This window comes from Bufo gargarizans, chromosome 3 (assembly GCF_014858855.1).
Source record: "Bufo gargarizans isolate SCDJY-AF-19 chromosome 3, ASM1485885v1, whole genome shotgun sequence".
Classification (NCBI taxonomy): Eukaryota; Metazoa; Chordata; class Amphibia; order Anura; family Bufonidae; genus Bufo; species Bufo gargarizans.
The window spans coordinates 65,624,899-65,641,640 of NC_058082.1; the positions used below are offsets into that span (position 1 = coordinate 65,624,899).

General features: G+C 43.3%; 1 protein-coding gene across 1 annotated transcript in view; it reads right to left on the reverse strand.

Moving 5' to 3' along the window:
- Positions 1-16,742, reverse strand: part of LOC122932583 (polypeptide N-acetylgalactosaminyltransferase 6-like) — a 76,749-nt gene that overhangs the window by 12,127 nt on the left and 47,880 nt on the right. The window contains 2 exon segments of the mRNA XM_044287076.1: positions 1,388-1,505; positions 10,268-10,502. Coding sequence (XP_044143011.1) covers positions 1,388-1,505; positions 10,268-10,502 — 353 coding nt within the window.

Genomic DNA, 16,742 nt, shown 5'->3' on the forward strand with positions numbered 1-16,742 from the left:
TGAACTTTAATCCGATAAATTCCATGAACTGTGATATATGCATATTCGGAATAACTTCTACAATTAAATCCGAAAATCCTGCGACTGCACTACAATAATGATAATCGGCGATTATTTTATACCGAATTAATGGTGACATTCGATTAATTTCTCAATTGAAAACTACTGAGCAATAACACATTCAGTGCTCTAGTGTTGGGAATTTAACTTTCTGGATCCATTCAATCAGATTACAGACAAGCACCCATTTGCTGTCTGATGTGTGTATATATACACTATAAGTGATTTTTTATACTGTCAATTGTGACGTTTTATCATTATGTTATTTCATTTCTGTACAAATTACGTACTTTGTATGACATTTTAATTATTTTTAAAAAAAAGTTATTGCATCAATAAAGTGACTTGTTTTGAGCAAATTTCCAGATATTGAGTGCCATATCTCCAATATTATTTAAAAAACTTTAAAAGAAATTCACTCATCTCTATCTGTAACCTGACATGTTTGTTTTAGTAATTACTTACACTCCTGTGTAGTAACAATTCTGGAAGATCTTTTCTTACAAGCTAGTTGCACACTAGTACTAATATTTTCCGACAGAGGAACAGCCTGCCGTGTCCATCATATTGGGCTATGCCAGAAAAGGCCAGAGCACCACCAGGCTCCTTTGACTATAATGGGAACCAGCCCGTTTCCAGCATTAGTGGCGGGATTCAACCAGACAAATACTTCTGCAAGCAGCATTTTCTGTCTGGCCAAAATCAGGCACTAATGCTGGAAACAGCCAGATCCCTGCTGGGTCCCATTATAGTTATTGGGCACCGTCGAGGAAAGGGAAAGGAAGCTTTTAGTGCGAGTGTGAAACAAGTCTTACTCTCTGATATGCCATTCCTTTATTATTAATGCCAGCATCTGAAATAATGGTTCAAATGGGTGTTAACAGTCAGGGGTGTGCTTGAACAGTCTGACACTGGGAGCACTGATTGAATAGTCTCAGACTGTGCAGAGACCTAACTGGTAACACCCATCTGGACCTTCATTGCAGACTGCTAGTAATCCACTCATAACTTCTGACATGAATAATAAAGGAATAGCGCGATAGCGTCCGGAGAATACATGTTCCAGAATGGTTATTACAGTACATGGGGGATGCAAGTGGACCTCTTAAAAAAAGTTAACCTATATTTTGTACGGAATAATAGAATCATAAAAAGAATGGAAATGGATACTCCATACAGGAAAATGGGTCAGTTATGTCAGTGCCATATTTACAGTACTTTATCAGTCTTCCACAACTGCAGGCTACAGAAAATGTTCTGTTTCTTAGGCACTATATGATTAAAATAATATAAATTTTTTTTGTCATAGTGAGTTCTGAGGGCATACCCTAAAAGACATTTCTACGTTCTCGCCTCCCCAAATTTCCATCTGGTCATCGTAAGATCCAATGTGTTCAAAGTAAGCCTTGGATATAGAAAAGAGACCTCCAGCATGAGTAGGTGACCTAGGAAAAAAAATTAAAGGAAACCATAAAAAGAAGTCATGTAGCCCAAGTAGAGGGCAGCTGGTCCTTAATTGTAATGCAATCAGATAACGGAGAACATACATTTTAAATAAAATAGTTCAACAATATCACATGAAAGTGTGAGAGGGGAAAAGCTATAGAATATCAAAGGGTGAAAAAGTCTGCACGATGCCATTTTATATACTCTGAGCTAGCCATCTGTTGGCAGATCTGTTTCACCAATTTGGGCCACAAACCCCATGCAGGCATGTGCCTATTGCCTAGCTATGTGAGGTTCTGAGGAGACAACCTCAATGAAGGTCAGCATGAAGGTAGCAAGACATTACTGTTTCCCAGGTGCAATTGCCTAAAGAGCTCTCTTCAGCATGGAAGAACACTGCCTCTGAAATTCGTTACATGACACCCTGTAAAGAAATGTCTCGCTGCAGGAGTCCTTTAACATGACCTGCGTATGAGCAGATTAGAGGCACCCTCACCTTATCAGCACAGTGCACATCAGCTATGCGAGATGCTGTTGAGTAGAAGTAGTTTCCTTCCTTTCGGAGGACAGATATTTTCATCCACTCAAACACGAACAGAACAGCAGGTCAGCAATAAACGTTGTATAGCTGTGCATTGTGGTCAGGTCATTTTATTGCACTAATTTAAAGGGGTTGTCCAGGTTCAGAGCTGAACCCAGACACACCCTTATTTTCACCCAGGCAGCACCCCTGATGTTGGCATCAGAGCATCTCATGCTCCGATGCGCTCCCTTGCCCTGCGCTAGATCGCACAGGGCATGGGCTCTTTTGTTTACAATAACACACTGCCGGGCGGAAGCTTCCACCCGGCAGTGTGTTCTGTGACATCACCGGCTCTGATAGGCGTACTTTAGCGCTGCCCTAGCCGTTTTACTGGCTAGGGCAGCGCTAAAGCATGCCCATCAGTGCCGGTGAGGTCACCGGGCTTCCTGAAAGCCCCATGGAGAGCCCGGTACGTCACCGGAACTCTTGAAAATGCACAATTTAGTGCAGGGAAAAGGAGAGCATCAGAGCATGAACTGCTCCGATGCTCATGTCAGGGGGGCTGCCGGGGTGAAAACAGAAGCATGTCTGGGTTCAGCTCTGAACCCCGACAACCTCTAAGTAAATTTAAAGAGAATCTGTTACACCCATTTTGGACTATTACAGTACTACAGTAATACATGAGTAGTATTGCAGATATGGAGTCCAGATGACTATTTTTTATTTTCCTACTGCCTCCCATTTCCCTACTGTCAGCACTCAAAGATGCACTGAAAACCATTGTCCGGACTACTATAGTGTTTTAGCGTAATACAGAGGACTCATGTGCATGCATGGCAGTCCTGACAATGCATTTCAAAGCACCTCTGAGCACTGACCGCAGGGGATTAAGGGGCAGTAGTAATAAAAAAATTGTGTACTGGAATCCATATCTGCAGTACTATGCATGTATTACTGTAGATAATGGTCCAAAATCTGGGTTACAATTTCTCTTTAAAGGGGTTGGCTGGTTTCCTATATTGATTACCTATCTTTAAATTGGGTCATCAATATCAGTTCAGCAATAACCCGACTCCTGGCACCCCCGCTGATCAGATGTTTAAAATGACCACAGTGCTTGTGCGAGAACTGCATTCTCTTCACTGTTTACCTACTCGTCGTCAGTAGTAGCGAGCAGGTATAACTGTAGCTCCTCCATTCCATTCACTTCAATGGGAAGGAGCAGTTACACACTGTCTGCTTCTTCCCCATTGAAATGAATGTATTTTCTATGCCGGTTTCATATAATTGCTGTAATTGCCATGTACACCAGCAGGTGGCAGCAATGTGTTTAGTTCAGTTTAACATATCTAGACTGGAATAGTACATTCCAAACCAACTCCCCCCCCCCCCCCCCCCCTTTGAGGAGGTGTGGAATGTTCCCACTTCCTGCCTCATGGGGAGGAGAAGGAAGTTAAGTTAGTGTACCAGCCACCCCTACCTGGGGCAGGCTGTGTTAGTAGGAGCTCCCAGTTACAGGGATCCCAACCTAGGATCCAGCCTCGGCTGAGGCCAAGGATCACTCTTCCCAGCCTGAGTCATCTACCTCAGCATGTGACCAGCAAGCAACACCTCCAGAACTACAGATCTCCAGGAAGACATCATTCCCTGCGAGCAGTCCTGCTGGGACCCAAGACTAAAACTGGATTTCTGTTACCATTCAGTAAAGATAAGTTGGATTATATCTCCTGTCTGGATCTCAATCATTCCTCAATTACTCCTACTGACCACACTCAATTTATTGCAAGTGAGCCAGGATCCAGGAGTCCAGCCGTACCCAGGTAGGAGACACCGTTGACACTACATAGAGACTTTATCCCCCTCTGGCATTCCTCACCTGGTACGCGAGTTGCAACACCTTAAAGGGCCCTGAGACTATAACCTGCGCACATTGCAATTGGCGTCACAAACTAAAAACTATTAATTTTGCGCCAGTGTGCATTAATCATAATCCGGCTTACTGCACATGGCCTGTGCCGCGCTCGGCCAGACAGTGGAGAAGAAGGGAGGGAGGGACGGAGGTAGGCTGCTGCTGAGCCCAATGAAAAGAGTGGGCTCTGAAGCTGCCATGAATGAATGGGCGGTTAATTAAAGCCAGAGGAGGGACGGGGGAGAGAATAAACTGCTGCGCCGTGTGAGCTAGTGAGCTCAGCGAACAGCAGCAGCAATCTCCTCGTCCTGAGTGTCCTGTCCTCAGCCCCGGAGTCAGTGTGCATTAGTGCACTGAGCAGCCAGCATAGCAGGTACCACACAGTGCAAGAGTAGCCTGCCTCAAAATAGAGGCAGGTTCAAAACATGCATCATCAGCCAGTAAGATTGAGGTTAATGTGACTCATTAACCCCAATCTTGCCACTGCCATATTTTAAACCTGATGGGGGTCATTTATTTTTAATCTTAGGCTGGGCACATGCTTTTGGACTGGACCCCATGTGCCTCACATTAATAGTAAGTGACCCCCAAAGTACCATCTCACATAATTAGTTTGAAACCCCCGCTGGTGACAGATAACAACAACTCAAATTGAGATGATTACTTACTGATTCTTACTGACACACGTTAAAATACTTTCACACTAGCGTTGTGGCAGATTGTGCCGGAGAAAACAGATCCGTCCCCATTGACTCTCATTGGGGGTCATAACAGATCCGTCTTGCTCCGCATCCCAGGACGGAAAGAAAACCGCAGCATACTGCGGTTTACTCTCTGGTCTGGTAAACCCACTGAACGGAACGGAATGTACGGTATTTTGGAGCGTTCCGTTCTGTTCAGGTCAGTTGTGTCCCTATTGACAATGAATGGGGACAAAACAAAACAGTATTGACGGAACTCAATACCGGAAAACTTTAACACTAGTGTGAATAGCACCCTTAAAGAATTTCCTCGAGTAACTGAATACAAGCCAGATTTGAAACACATTTTGAAAAACAAAGATTGCCAGAAGTCTCACTAAAGCCGTCTACACTACAGGTAGGAAAGGTGGTTTAAATGCACTTTTAAATGTTTGTAAACTTAATTGCGGTAATGCTGTCGTCTGCACGCATAATTGTGTATATGTATATATAGCTTGTGGCTCCTGGCAATCATACGTTTTTTTGTTTTTTTTTTCTGTCTCTTTGTCTGTAAGGTTGGCCACCCCTGGGATAGAGGAGCTGCAATTATAGCTGCTCGCTGCTGCGATGTCGACAAGCAGGTAACAGTGAAGAGAATGCAGTGCTTGCACGGACACTGCCTCATCCTCAAACAGCTGATCAGTGGGGTTGTCAGGAGTCTATCCTGAGGATAGGTGATCAATATAAGAAACTGGCGCACCTCTTTAAAGGGGTTTTCCAGGAAAAGATAAATCCTCAGGACAGGTCGTGCAGGAGTGCGACACCCGGGACCCCGACGATCAGCTGTTAGAGGAGGCCTTGAGCGCCGCAGTCTCTTCCTAGGCCAGTGACATCACTGTACATTGGTCACATGGCCTAGTTGCAGCTCAGCTCCATTTAAAGGGATTCTGTCATGAGATTTTACCCCTATAACCTAAACATATGCTCATGTCCGGAGTAATAAGAATAATCCTGGGCACCGGACAGCAAGGTGTGCAGCCCGGCACCCTGTATTAACGGACCTCCCCTTGGGCACCTTAAGTGAGTGATTGACAGGTTATAAAAACCTGTTTTTTTGGGCAAATAGAGCCAGAGTGAAGTTTAATAAAGCCAGTTTAGGATTCATGTTATTAGTCCGGACATGAGCATATGTTTAGGGTATAGGGGTAAAATCTCATGACAGAATCCCTTTAAGTCACTATACGATGTACGGTGCTTGGAGAGCTGCCAGGAGCCTGCATTGCTGCTCAGCAGAGCTCTAACAGCTGATTGGTGGGGATGCAGAGACTTGAACCCTCACAGATGTGATAATGACGACCTATCCTCAGGAGAAGTCATCATTATCTTTTCCAGGATAAACCCTTCAAAATGCAAACTATATGCTGAACTCTATATACAAAGAGGGACATTTATCATTATCCTCACCTCTTTTTTGTCATGAAAAAGTCAAAATTTTTCCGACTTTTTAAATGCCATTGTGATATTTTTTTTGTTGCAACTGGCATTTGTATGCCGCCCTCACAAGCTATCTGGTATATTGTATATATTAATATTGTTGGGAGTTTCTCACCAGGAAATTCAGTGTTAAACCAAGCACAATGGGGGAGACCTATCAAGACTGGCGCATCCATACGCCAGTCTTGATCCCCTTGCACTGGCGTGAGATGTGCCTAATTTATTAAAAGGCAGATGCCTAACAAACCAGGCGCATCTCTGCCGTGTGCCAGGAACTGAAGTCTACGCCAGCTACAGGCAGGCATACACTTCAGCTATAAAACTTTTGTCCCATTCTGGCGAAAGTTATAGTACGTAAATGCGGCGGGCGGCACAAAACCACTCCCCTTTTCTTGGCACTTCAGAAAAATTCCCAAATTATGGTGCACACAAGGCATATGCCATAATCTGTCACTTTTTTACTCCTGCTTCATCCTGGAAAAAGATAAAAACAGCTTTTAATCCAAATGCAAATGAGCATCTATGTGCACTGTGGGTGGGCCAAGACTACTCTGTGCACCCTGGCCTCTCCTGCTTCCTCTGTCAGCCTCTGCCTCACCTTCTTTATTGACAGGACCAAGTCCCTGCATAGTCATCTCGCCTGGCCTAAAGTAGGGGAGAGAGGGGCTGGCAAAGGAAGGAGAAGGAGCAAGGGTGCCCGGACTGGCTTGGGCCTGCCCTCAGTGCACTTTAATGTTCATTTTCATATGATAGCAATGAAGTAAATGGTATCATTACATTCAGTTAAGCTAGCCCTACAAGGCTCTGTGCCTGGGTTAACACTGAATTTCCGGGTGAATGACTCCCTTTAAATGAAAGTGTTTCAGTAACTATGAATTTCAGGTTTTAGATCCACCGATCAAATGCAACTATATTTTTAGACTTAGCAAGTCACAGTGAAGGCAAGGGTGTGTAAGCAATGAATCAACTTGTGCCCCTATTAGCTAAGATAACACAGACTGTTGGCAGAGCAAGTGCATACGTCATCTTAGCCACACAGCTGGAACCACCCTCTGTCCCTTTACTTGCAGCACTATTCACCAGTGATGGATTATCCCTGGCTCTATTCAGTAGGTGACCCATGTACCTGTTTAACACCCAACCTTAGATTATTGCCATGATTATATAGCTACACAATGCGGCATGCTTTTTATGACTAACAGACGCAGGAAAGTGCCACGTTTCTGAAGAACATCTCGACATACAATTGCAAAAGCGCTTGGTTGTAAAGAAAGGACTATTCAAAGTGAAAATAACTGGAGTCCAATTTTATAAACGCTGACCTCACTAAAAAGATGATATAATGACCGTGCCACCTATCCCATATGTGACCATTAGACCTCATACTCAAGGCAGCGTCAGATATTCAGCCCACATAAAAAAATAAAATAAAATAAAAATGAAAAAAATAAAAACACTGAAGTATTGTCACCTGTATTTTTTTCAGATCCACGGATATCAGATCCGATCATACGATCGTGTGAATGCACCCTTAGAGGACTGAAGCTTTTAATTCTGCACGCAGACTGAGTTTCGTTCAGAGCAGGTCTAAGCTCAAATGAGCTTCTTCACTATTTGTCAAAGTGATAAGAGCGTTGAAAAGTGCGTCGCCACCTTGGCAGCTGCTGGGTTAGCTAGATAAGGTTTTAATGAAGTGTGTAATTACTCTCAAGAGCTTTTCATAGCCGCGGAGTTTTTGAATACTGTAAAATACTGCACTGCAACAAACATAGGTAGGTGTATTCAACTTGTGAATAACGTTCATGAGGATGACAAAGATAAAAAAAAAATTTATAATGGAGGACAGGTAGATCAAGTGCAAGGTGATACAAAGGATTAATACCATGGTTGCCATATTTCCAACTTTGTCCAACACGCTCTGAACAAAAAATAACAAAATGTTGGGAAAAACAGAGCAAATAAAAATAATAATAATAATCTTTATGTAAAAGAAATATTTCAATATACATAGCTCCCAAAATATTAAAGGGAATGTGTCATGAGAAAATATCCTATTGTTTAAGTCACTTTTTTTTTTTTTTTTTTTTAAATCATGCAGTTTTCGCACTGGTCACTAGTCCTAAAAATATGCAGAGACATCTTGTTGAGTATAGATAACTTTTCAGTAGCTTTCTCAATATCATCACAGGTATGATTAGAATGACAGATATTATCTACATACAGAATGTGACGAGACCAATCTCGCCACATTGCATTGGAGAAGCCTGGTTGCCTGCCTGCTTCCTTTAGACTATGGCTCCGTGTTGAAACGCTTGATTTTCCCCTGCAAAGACATGAAAGCCGGGTCATTTGGTACTTTCCCCATTTGAACAGTGATACCCCAGATAGCTATGCCATGGTGCCCATTCGGATAACGAAAGACTATGTGAAAGACTTTGGCTCCATGGCGATTCTACTGTATTCGTGTAGGCCGAGTGCCATTCACCTAATAATATGCACTCAGACCTGAGCTATCTGGGGATATGTTAAATGTCTATGTTTACTGTAATGGTCGTGACATTGTATGTTTGAATAGTGATTTCTGTCCTGTTGTCACCACGTGTATAGGGGCGATTTCCCTTTGTCCTGAGAGATAATTGAATTACTCCTCGGGTGTCTCCAGGGCAGAGAGAAGGAAACCAGGATGCATTGTGGGGATGTGTGGTGTCTGTGTGTCCTGAATTGATGCTTATCTGTCCTGTGTCACAGTCTTCCATCTGGTCCCCCTAGGGGAGTGTCCACCAGATGGGAACCTGCATAAATACGGGTGGGTAGCCCTCAGTAAATAGAGATTCTGATTTACCCTCAACACAGAGCTTAGTCTTATTTCTTGGGGAGGGATTTATTCTATGCTGTTCCAGTTCGAGTGCTATGGTTTTTCCTATTCGGCTGTATGCAGCATTCATATGGTTTCCAGTTCGGCAGAGGGGAGTCTTTAGTAGCTGCCTTTGCATCTGCAAAGGGAATATCTGTTAAACTGCTTTTTACCCCCTTTTATGCCCTGGGTGCCGTTACAACACCGGATCCACCATTCACAACAAGTGACATCTCAGAGCATGCCTAGAAAACTCTCCGGTAGCCGCTCTCAAAGAAGAGGAAGTCTACCAATGTGCATGTGGTTTATGTGTATATTGCAATCCTAAATTACTTCTTTTACAGTTAATAAACCTGTCCCACTGTCTCTAAAGTACAGTAGTTATCCTATCAGGACAATCATTGGGACCTATGGACATCATAATGAGGGGGCCCTCCTATAACCTACAGGCAAGGGACACTGCAAGTGGCACCTTTTCTCTAGGACTTCAAGCAATGTATCAAAAGCAACTTGTTACCTATGATTTTTTCTCTGCCAGTTGAAATCAGATATACGAAAAGGGGATGATCCAAGAGGGAATCAAAATAACAAGTAGGTCGCGACAGTACACGTATCTACAGGTAGGTCACGACAGTACACGTATCTACAGGTAGGTCACGACAGTACACGTATCTACAGGTAGGTCACGACAGTACACATATCTACAGGCAGGTCACAACAGTACACGTATCTACAGGTAGGTCACAACAGTACACGTATCTACAGGTAGGTCACAACAGTACATGTATCTACAGGTAGGACCCAACAGTACATATATCTACAAGTAGGACCCAACAGTACATATATCTACAGGTAGGTCACAATAGTATACATATCTACAAATAGGACCCAACAGTACATGTTTCTACAGGTAGGTCACAACAGTACACATATGTATAAGTATGGTAGGTCACAATGCTACACATATCTACATGTAGTTCAAAACAGTACATGTATGTAGAAGCTGGAGGGTTTTTTCTTTGAATAATTCCAAATGTAAGCTTGTTATCTTCTGCATAATCAAAGTCTACACTTATTTTCTCACTATGTCTGTACTTCCTGGCAACCAACCATAGAGAGAGCCTCAACCTCCTACCCAGTCATTATGTGGATAGTTATCTAACTGAAACATAGTCAGGCAAAATACAGCCTGCGAATCCCAAGACTGGTAAGGTGGCACAGATTCCAGTCTTGTGAAAAAGGTTCTGGCAATGTAAGATAGCATGAATAGGGATGCATACAGTATATATCACAACACTTACTTAATAGGGTACGTTTCATCTTTTCTTCTTTCTTTCTCATGGGCTGGGATAGCTTCCCAACCAAATGTCAAGCTCCAGTCAAAGTTGCCTCGACTATGGTGCTTTCCATACTGCACAGGTTTAGAAAATTCAAAACTGTTGAGGTCAATAGTGGTAATATCTGGGCTCACCACAGCCGTGTGGTCTTCAGCAATTCTTGCTAACAAAGGTTCCAGCCAGCCGTGGAAACATTCACCTGTTCAACAGTAAATTGAAGAAAGGTACATTAAAAGGGGTTGTCACTTTATCCCCTCTGTACATCAGTTACCATATAAACATGCACAATGATATGCAATTGCCCCACGCATCATAAATGGTGCAAAATAATGAACTATACAGTTGTAAATAGATAAGACTTCTACACAGAGTCTAAAAAAAAAGTTGTCTACAGGAGTGCGCTTGCTTGCGAGCACACACAAAAGTCATTCTTCTTAAGAGGAAGCACTTTACATAACCAAAATGGAAACATCTCAAAAATACATTTTCATAGAATTTCTTTATTTCTATAGCTGCAATTTGCCATTATGGCAGACAACACAAAATGCATCATGAAATCTTATCACGTTTTAAATCAGCTATGTAGGTTTATAAAATAGTGTGGTCAAAAGGAGAACTGCTAAAAATAATATTACTGCCTTATTCCTGTGGGAAATACACCCCTTATTGTGTGGAAACCAAAGGATGACATATTGTCAAGTGGCCTGGCAGTGTTGTCATAGAGACCATGTCCAAATCCTGACCACCTCAAATGCCTGTTCCTAGGATGTGAACATTCATATACATGGAGATTTAAATCCTTGGAATATATAAGAAGGATGAGTTATTTTTAGTTCTAAATATGAGCTATTGCCAGATAGGAACATTTTAAGGATGACTTTCAATTAGACATCAATGGACATCAAAGCAATACATTGGGTGGAGCAGAGAGTGTGTCAGATGCGGATGAATACTGATTTGCTTAGAGGAGAAGGAGGGAGTAGGTAAGGATATAACACCTATGTACGGGATGTTGGAGGTCTATTGTTCACAGCTGCATTATAAGTGTTCGGTTTGTAAGGACTTTCAAGCAGCTGTTAGCATCGGACTGCTACCAACTGAGCAAATACAGTCATTTTAGGAGATCAACAATCAATGGCAGAACTGCTGTACCCTGTTGGACCCACAGAGGGAAAGGCAACATTTTATCTAACTTCGATAAGTCTTTAATCATCATTATTATAACCATTTGTAAAAAGAGGTAACATGCAATATGCACTTTAATCTTGTCTTTCAGTTCCAATGCTGGAAAGCTCTTCCCTCAGATGGGATTGCTTCATCAGTATAGCGAAGTAGAAGAAGTGGATCATCACTCACTTTTTGATGCTAATAAATCTAACTTTATTCTGTTTACGGCAATAAAATTAAGATTTATTAGCATCAAAAAGTAAGTGCTGATCCACTTCTTCTACTTGGATGTATGGGCCTACAACCCAGGATATGAGCATCACCTTCTTCCAGAGTGCTGACTGATTATTTCTACACATCAGTATAGCTGGCCAATGTGGCCATACACAGATTTCAGGTGGCTATTCCTGAACTACTTCATTCATAGTCTTCTTCCTTTCTGGGATTCGCGTCCCCACCCATCCCTAGGTTGAACTTGATGGACCTATGTCCTTTTAACTTATGGAGTTTTTGTCCAGAATTCTGGATGAGAACCATCGCAGACCAAAACATCTGGATGAGCAATACGCTAAGGTCCTTCAGACCTTCTATTGACAGGGTGTACATTTGTCATTAATGACTTTTCAAGTATTGACAGCTACTGTATCTGGTAAACAACTGAAAACAAATCCAACATGAACTTTATGTACAGAGACCTCACTTTGGTTGCATTTAATCAAGGGGAAAAAGGCATAGTGGATAGAAAATAGAGTTAAAAAAGCAGAAACTTTGAGTTGAGCTTATATGAGAACTTGGCCATCGGTTTGCTCCATTACATTTTTGTGTGGTGATATTATACTTTATTCCATCTACACCGATACTATATACAATACGATAAACTAACTTAATCCAACAGAGCATGTTCAGGGAAGTAAACATAGAAAGCAAGGTAGGCTGGAGTACTATTAAAAAACTGCCTTAAAGAGGTTGTCCCATGAAAAATATTCTACAGATTTCAAACCAGCACCCGGATCTGAATACTTTTGTAATTGCATGCAATTACAAATTTAGCATAGCCACTGAGTTATTTGATAAAAAGTATCTGTATAGCGCCACCTGCTGTTAGTTTTTTCATATTTCTTTGACCTGCTCACTGAGAAGGCCGCACATGCTCAGTTTCATCCTTCAACTGCCTGCCGAGTTGTGATAGGGAGAGCATGGACACGCCCCCTGAGCTACAGCAGAAAAGACACTCCCCTTGAGCTGCCAACTTTTTATAAAATCTAGCAGAGCAATGAATGTGAAGAACTCTGGATCCATGTGAGGTGCAGGGCTGGTTCTAGCTTTATTAGAAAGAGATTGTCATGTGTTGTATGATAGTCAGATTTTCATTTTTTACATTAGTCATGGGATAACCCCTTTAATACAGAAGCCAAACTAAACACAACCCTGTTGTGTCAAGAGAAGAAACTAGAGGTGGGATGAATCCAATTTTTTTTTAATCCGAAAAGGTTCTCGAATATATCGAATCTTTCGAATCTCGAATCCTGTACATAAGAATTGTGTGAACGGTGTAAGAAACAAAGTGATCAATACATCTGTGGATGGCACTGTTATGGGGGGGGGGGGATCTGTGGATGGCACTGTTATGGGGGGGATCTGTGGATGGCACTGTTATGGGGGGATCTGTGGATGGCACTGTTATGGGGGGGTCTGTGGATGGCACTGTTATGGGGGGGTCTGTGGATGGCACTGTTATGGGGGGGGTCTGTAGATGGCACTGTTATGGGGGGGGTCTGTGGATGGCACTGTTATGGGGGGGGGGGTCTGTGGATGGCACTGTTATGGGGGGGTCTGTGGATGGCACTGTTATGGGGGGGGATCTGTGGATGGCACTGTTATGGGGGGGGGATCTGTGGATGGCACTGTTATGGGGGGGGGGGATCTGTGGATGGCACTGTTATGGGGGGGGGATCTGTGGATGGCACTGTTATGGGGGGGGGGATCTGTGGATGGCACTGTTATGGGGGGGGATCTGTGGATGGCACTGTTATGGGGGGAATCTGTGGATGGCACTGTTATGGGGGGAATCTGTGGATGGCACTGTTATGGGGGGGAATCTGTGGATGGCACTGTTATGGGGGGGAATCTGTGGATGGCACTGTTATGGGGGGGAATCTGTGGATGGCACTGTTATGGGGGGGGATCTGTGGATGGCACTGTTATGGGGGGGGGGGATCTGTGGATGGCACTGTTATGGGGGGGGGATCTGTGGATGGCACTGTTATGGGGGGGGGGATCTGTGGATGGCACTGTTATGGGGGGGGGATCTGTGGATGGCACTGTTATGGGGGGGAATCTGTGGATGGCACTGTTATGGGGGGAATCTGTGGATGGCACTGTTATGGGGGGGAATCTGTGGATGGCACTGTTATGGGGGGGAATCTGTGGATGGCACTGTTATGGGGGGGAATCTGTGGATGGCACTGTTATGGGGGGGAATCTGTGGATGGCACTGTTATGGGGGGGAATCTGTGGATGCCACTGTTATGGGGGGGAATCTGTGGATGGCACTGTTATGGGGGGAATCTGTGGATGGCACTGTTATGGGGGGGGAATCTGTGGATGGCACTGTGATGGGGGGGGAATCTGTGGATGGCACTGTGATGGGGGGGGATCTCTGGATGGCACTGTGATGGGGGGATCTCTGGATGCCCCCCCCCCCCCATAACAGCGTCCCTGCAGTGTGAATGACTCCCAATACAGGGGCTGGCATCTGGATTAGGAATGACAGTGGGGACCGGTGCAGTCCCTGTATTCTGTTGCACCGGCCCCGCTCACTGTTGTATAATCTTATCTAACCTGTAGGCATTGTTAAAATATAATAATAATTTGTAATCCAGCTGCATTACATACAACTAAGTTCCATAGCAGAGAGGAGGGAGGAGGCAGGCCGGGAGGGCGACGCGTCACTCACTACGTCATGCGCCTGCTTCATTCAAAGTGGGTGGCGCAGGTGCATGACATAGTGAGTGATGCGCCGCCCGCCCTCCCTCCAGGCCTACCTCCTCCCTCCTCTGGAACTGTAAGTAATACAGCTGGATTACAAATGATTATTATATCTTAACAATGCCTACAGGTTAGATAAGATTATACAACAGTGAGCGGGGAAGGTGCATTAGAATACAGGGACTGCACCGGTCCCCGCTGTCATTCCTAATCCAGATGCCGGCCCCCAGCCCCTCCTCCCTCTGTTGATACACCCACCCACTACGCTGTGCGGCATGGCGGCGGCCGTGTATCATTAGGTAAACTAATTGAAGCATTTTTCGGTCGGCCAAATCGCGTCGCTGGATTTGTCGGATTTGAATTTGACTAAATTACGTCGGGATTCAAGTCCACGAAACCCACAAATCCAACAAGATTTGAGGGATTTATGGATTAGACGGATTTGTCGTCCCACCTCTAGAAGAAACTAATATTATTTTACTTCACCTACTCATAGATATTGCTTCTCATTACTGACACACGTCTATGTTGCAAGAGATAAAGATGTGGTCCAACGTGGCATTTTCATTCTCGGCCATCCTTGTGCATGGTCATACCAAACAGCACCTCAGTAATGAATGTAGGTCTTAGTGATTAAACTTATCCTGTGTTGTTAGGCAACACAAAGAATGAGGAAATGTAACGCAAGGAAAAACAGGTTTCACTATCCTGAGTATGCAGAGAACCATTGTGTGTCCTTAGGCAATAAATGAAATGACTCCCTCCCCCGCCCTTATTCAAGCACTTGTAATAGTGTGGCATTTACCTTCAGACAAATATTGACTCTTCCTAATCATTATTAGCCAGTCTGCCAATTAATTAAAAACTACTAAATACTTTCTGACGTACTTGTGCATTTTATGTGCACAGTAGATTGTTTTGACTCCCTAACGGCCACTCAAAATAGTTACCATGAGAGCAAAGAAAATTCTATCAACTAGAGTAAGTGACCGCATATTGCTAAACCTATTTGTCAAAATTGTCTTCTGCATTTTCGGTAATGATGATTGCAATTACTTTATGCAGTTTTCCTCACCGAAATCGATAGGAAAAAATTGTATAGAAAAGAGAATGAAGAGAAAAAAAATGCAGTTCTCTTCATACTGTGCAGATGTCAAAGCCAACCTGGAAAATGCTCTTCATTATATTGGCATGATATTACAGAGCAGGGTGAGTGGATCACATTGATATATCATTTTATTGGAAGACATAGGTATAACAAAGGGGATGGCCAATTTGTAAGGATTATGGCATATACAGTAAGTCATAAAATATTTGTTGTGTGGCATACAGCTGTATTTCACAAAATGGTGGTCATAAAATACCGGTCTTAGATATCCACTCTGTGCTGCTGGAGGGTGCGCTTAATTTATGACAAGGCACAGGTCTCGTCATAAATTAGGCACATTGTCTGGCAGCCTTTAAACTTTATTTGTTCAAATCCTGGCTCACTGGACTCCCAACCATAGAAAGAGTAGAATTTTAAATAAATAAATTACAAGTTTCAATATATATATATATATATATATATATATATATATATATATATATATATATATAAAAATCTGCTGAGCTCCTCCTGCTCTGTAACATGCTGCCTGCAGCTCAAATACCACGTTGAATGTGACAGGTTTCCTTTAAGTAAGGATAAATCCTTAAACCAATGCTCAAGTCTCCTTACTGTAGTGATTGGGGGGGGGCACAACTTCTCCTTCGGGAGAGCGCCTTGGTCTGTGTGGAGACTTATAGAACGTACATGCTCCTCTGGAATTCTAGGAACAAAGAGATGCAAATGAGCTCTTAACAAGCTCTGCCTCTAATGCCACCAGATGTAAAGCACCTATCCTATAAGTTAATGTTCGACCCTTTAAATAGGCCTTAAGACATAACTTGGATATTAAATAAGCCAGCACCCCATCTGCAGACAGCTGTTTCAGGGGGATTGCCCCTCATCAGTGCAGAGCAGAGAGTACTGGCTTAACTGGGTGAGAGGCCTAAGTCCTGATTTGGGGGGGTACTATCTCGCCTTAGAGAAAGAGCACCTTAATCAGCGTGAGGAGACTTTTAGGCCATAGAAGCTCCTCTGGAAGGTCTATTTAAAGGGTCGAACATTGACTTATAGGACTTGTTAAGTGCTCATTTGCATCCCTTTCTTCACAGAATTCCAGGGGAGCATGTATGCCGATTAAAGTGCTCTCTCCCTAAGGAGAAATCGTACCCACCAAATCCTGATTTAGGCCATACA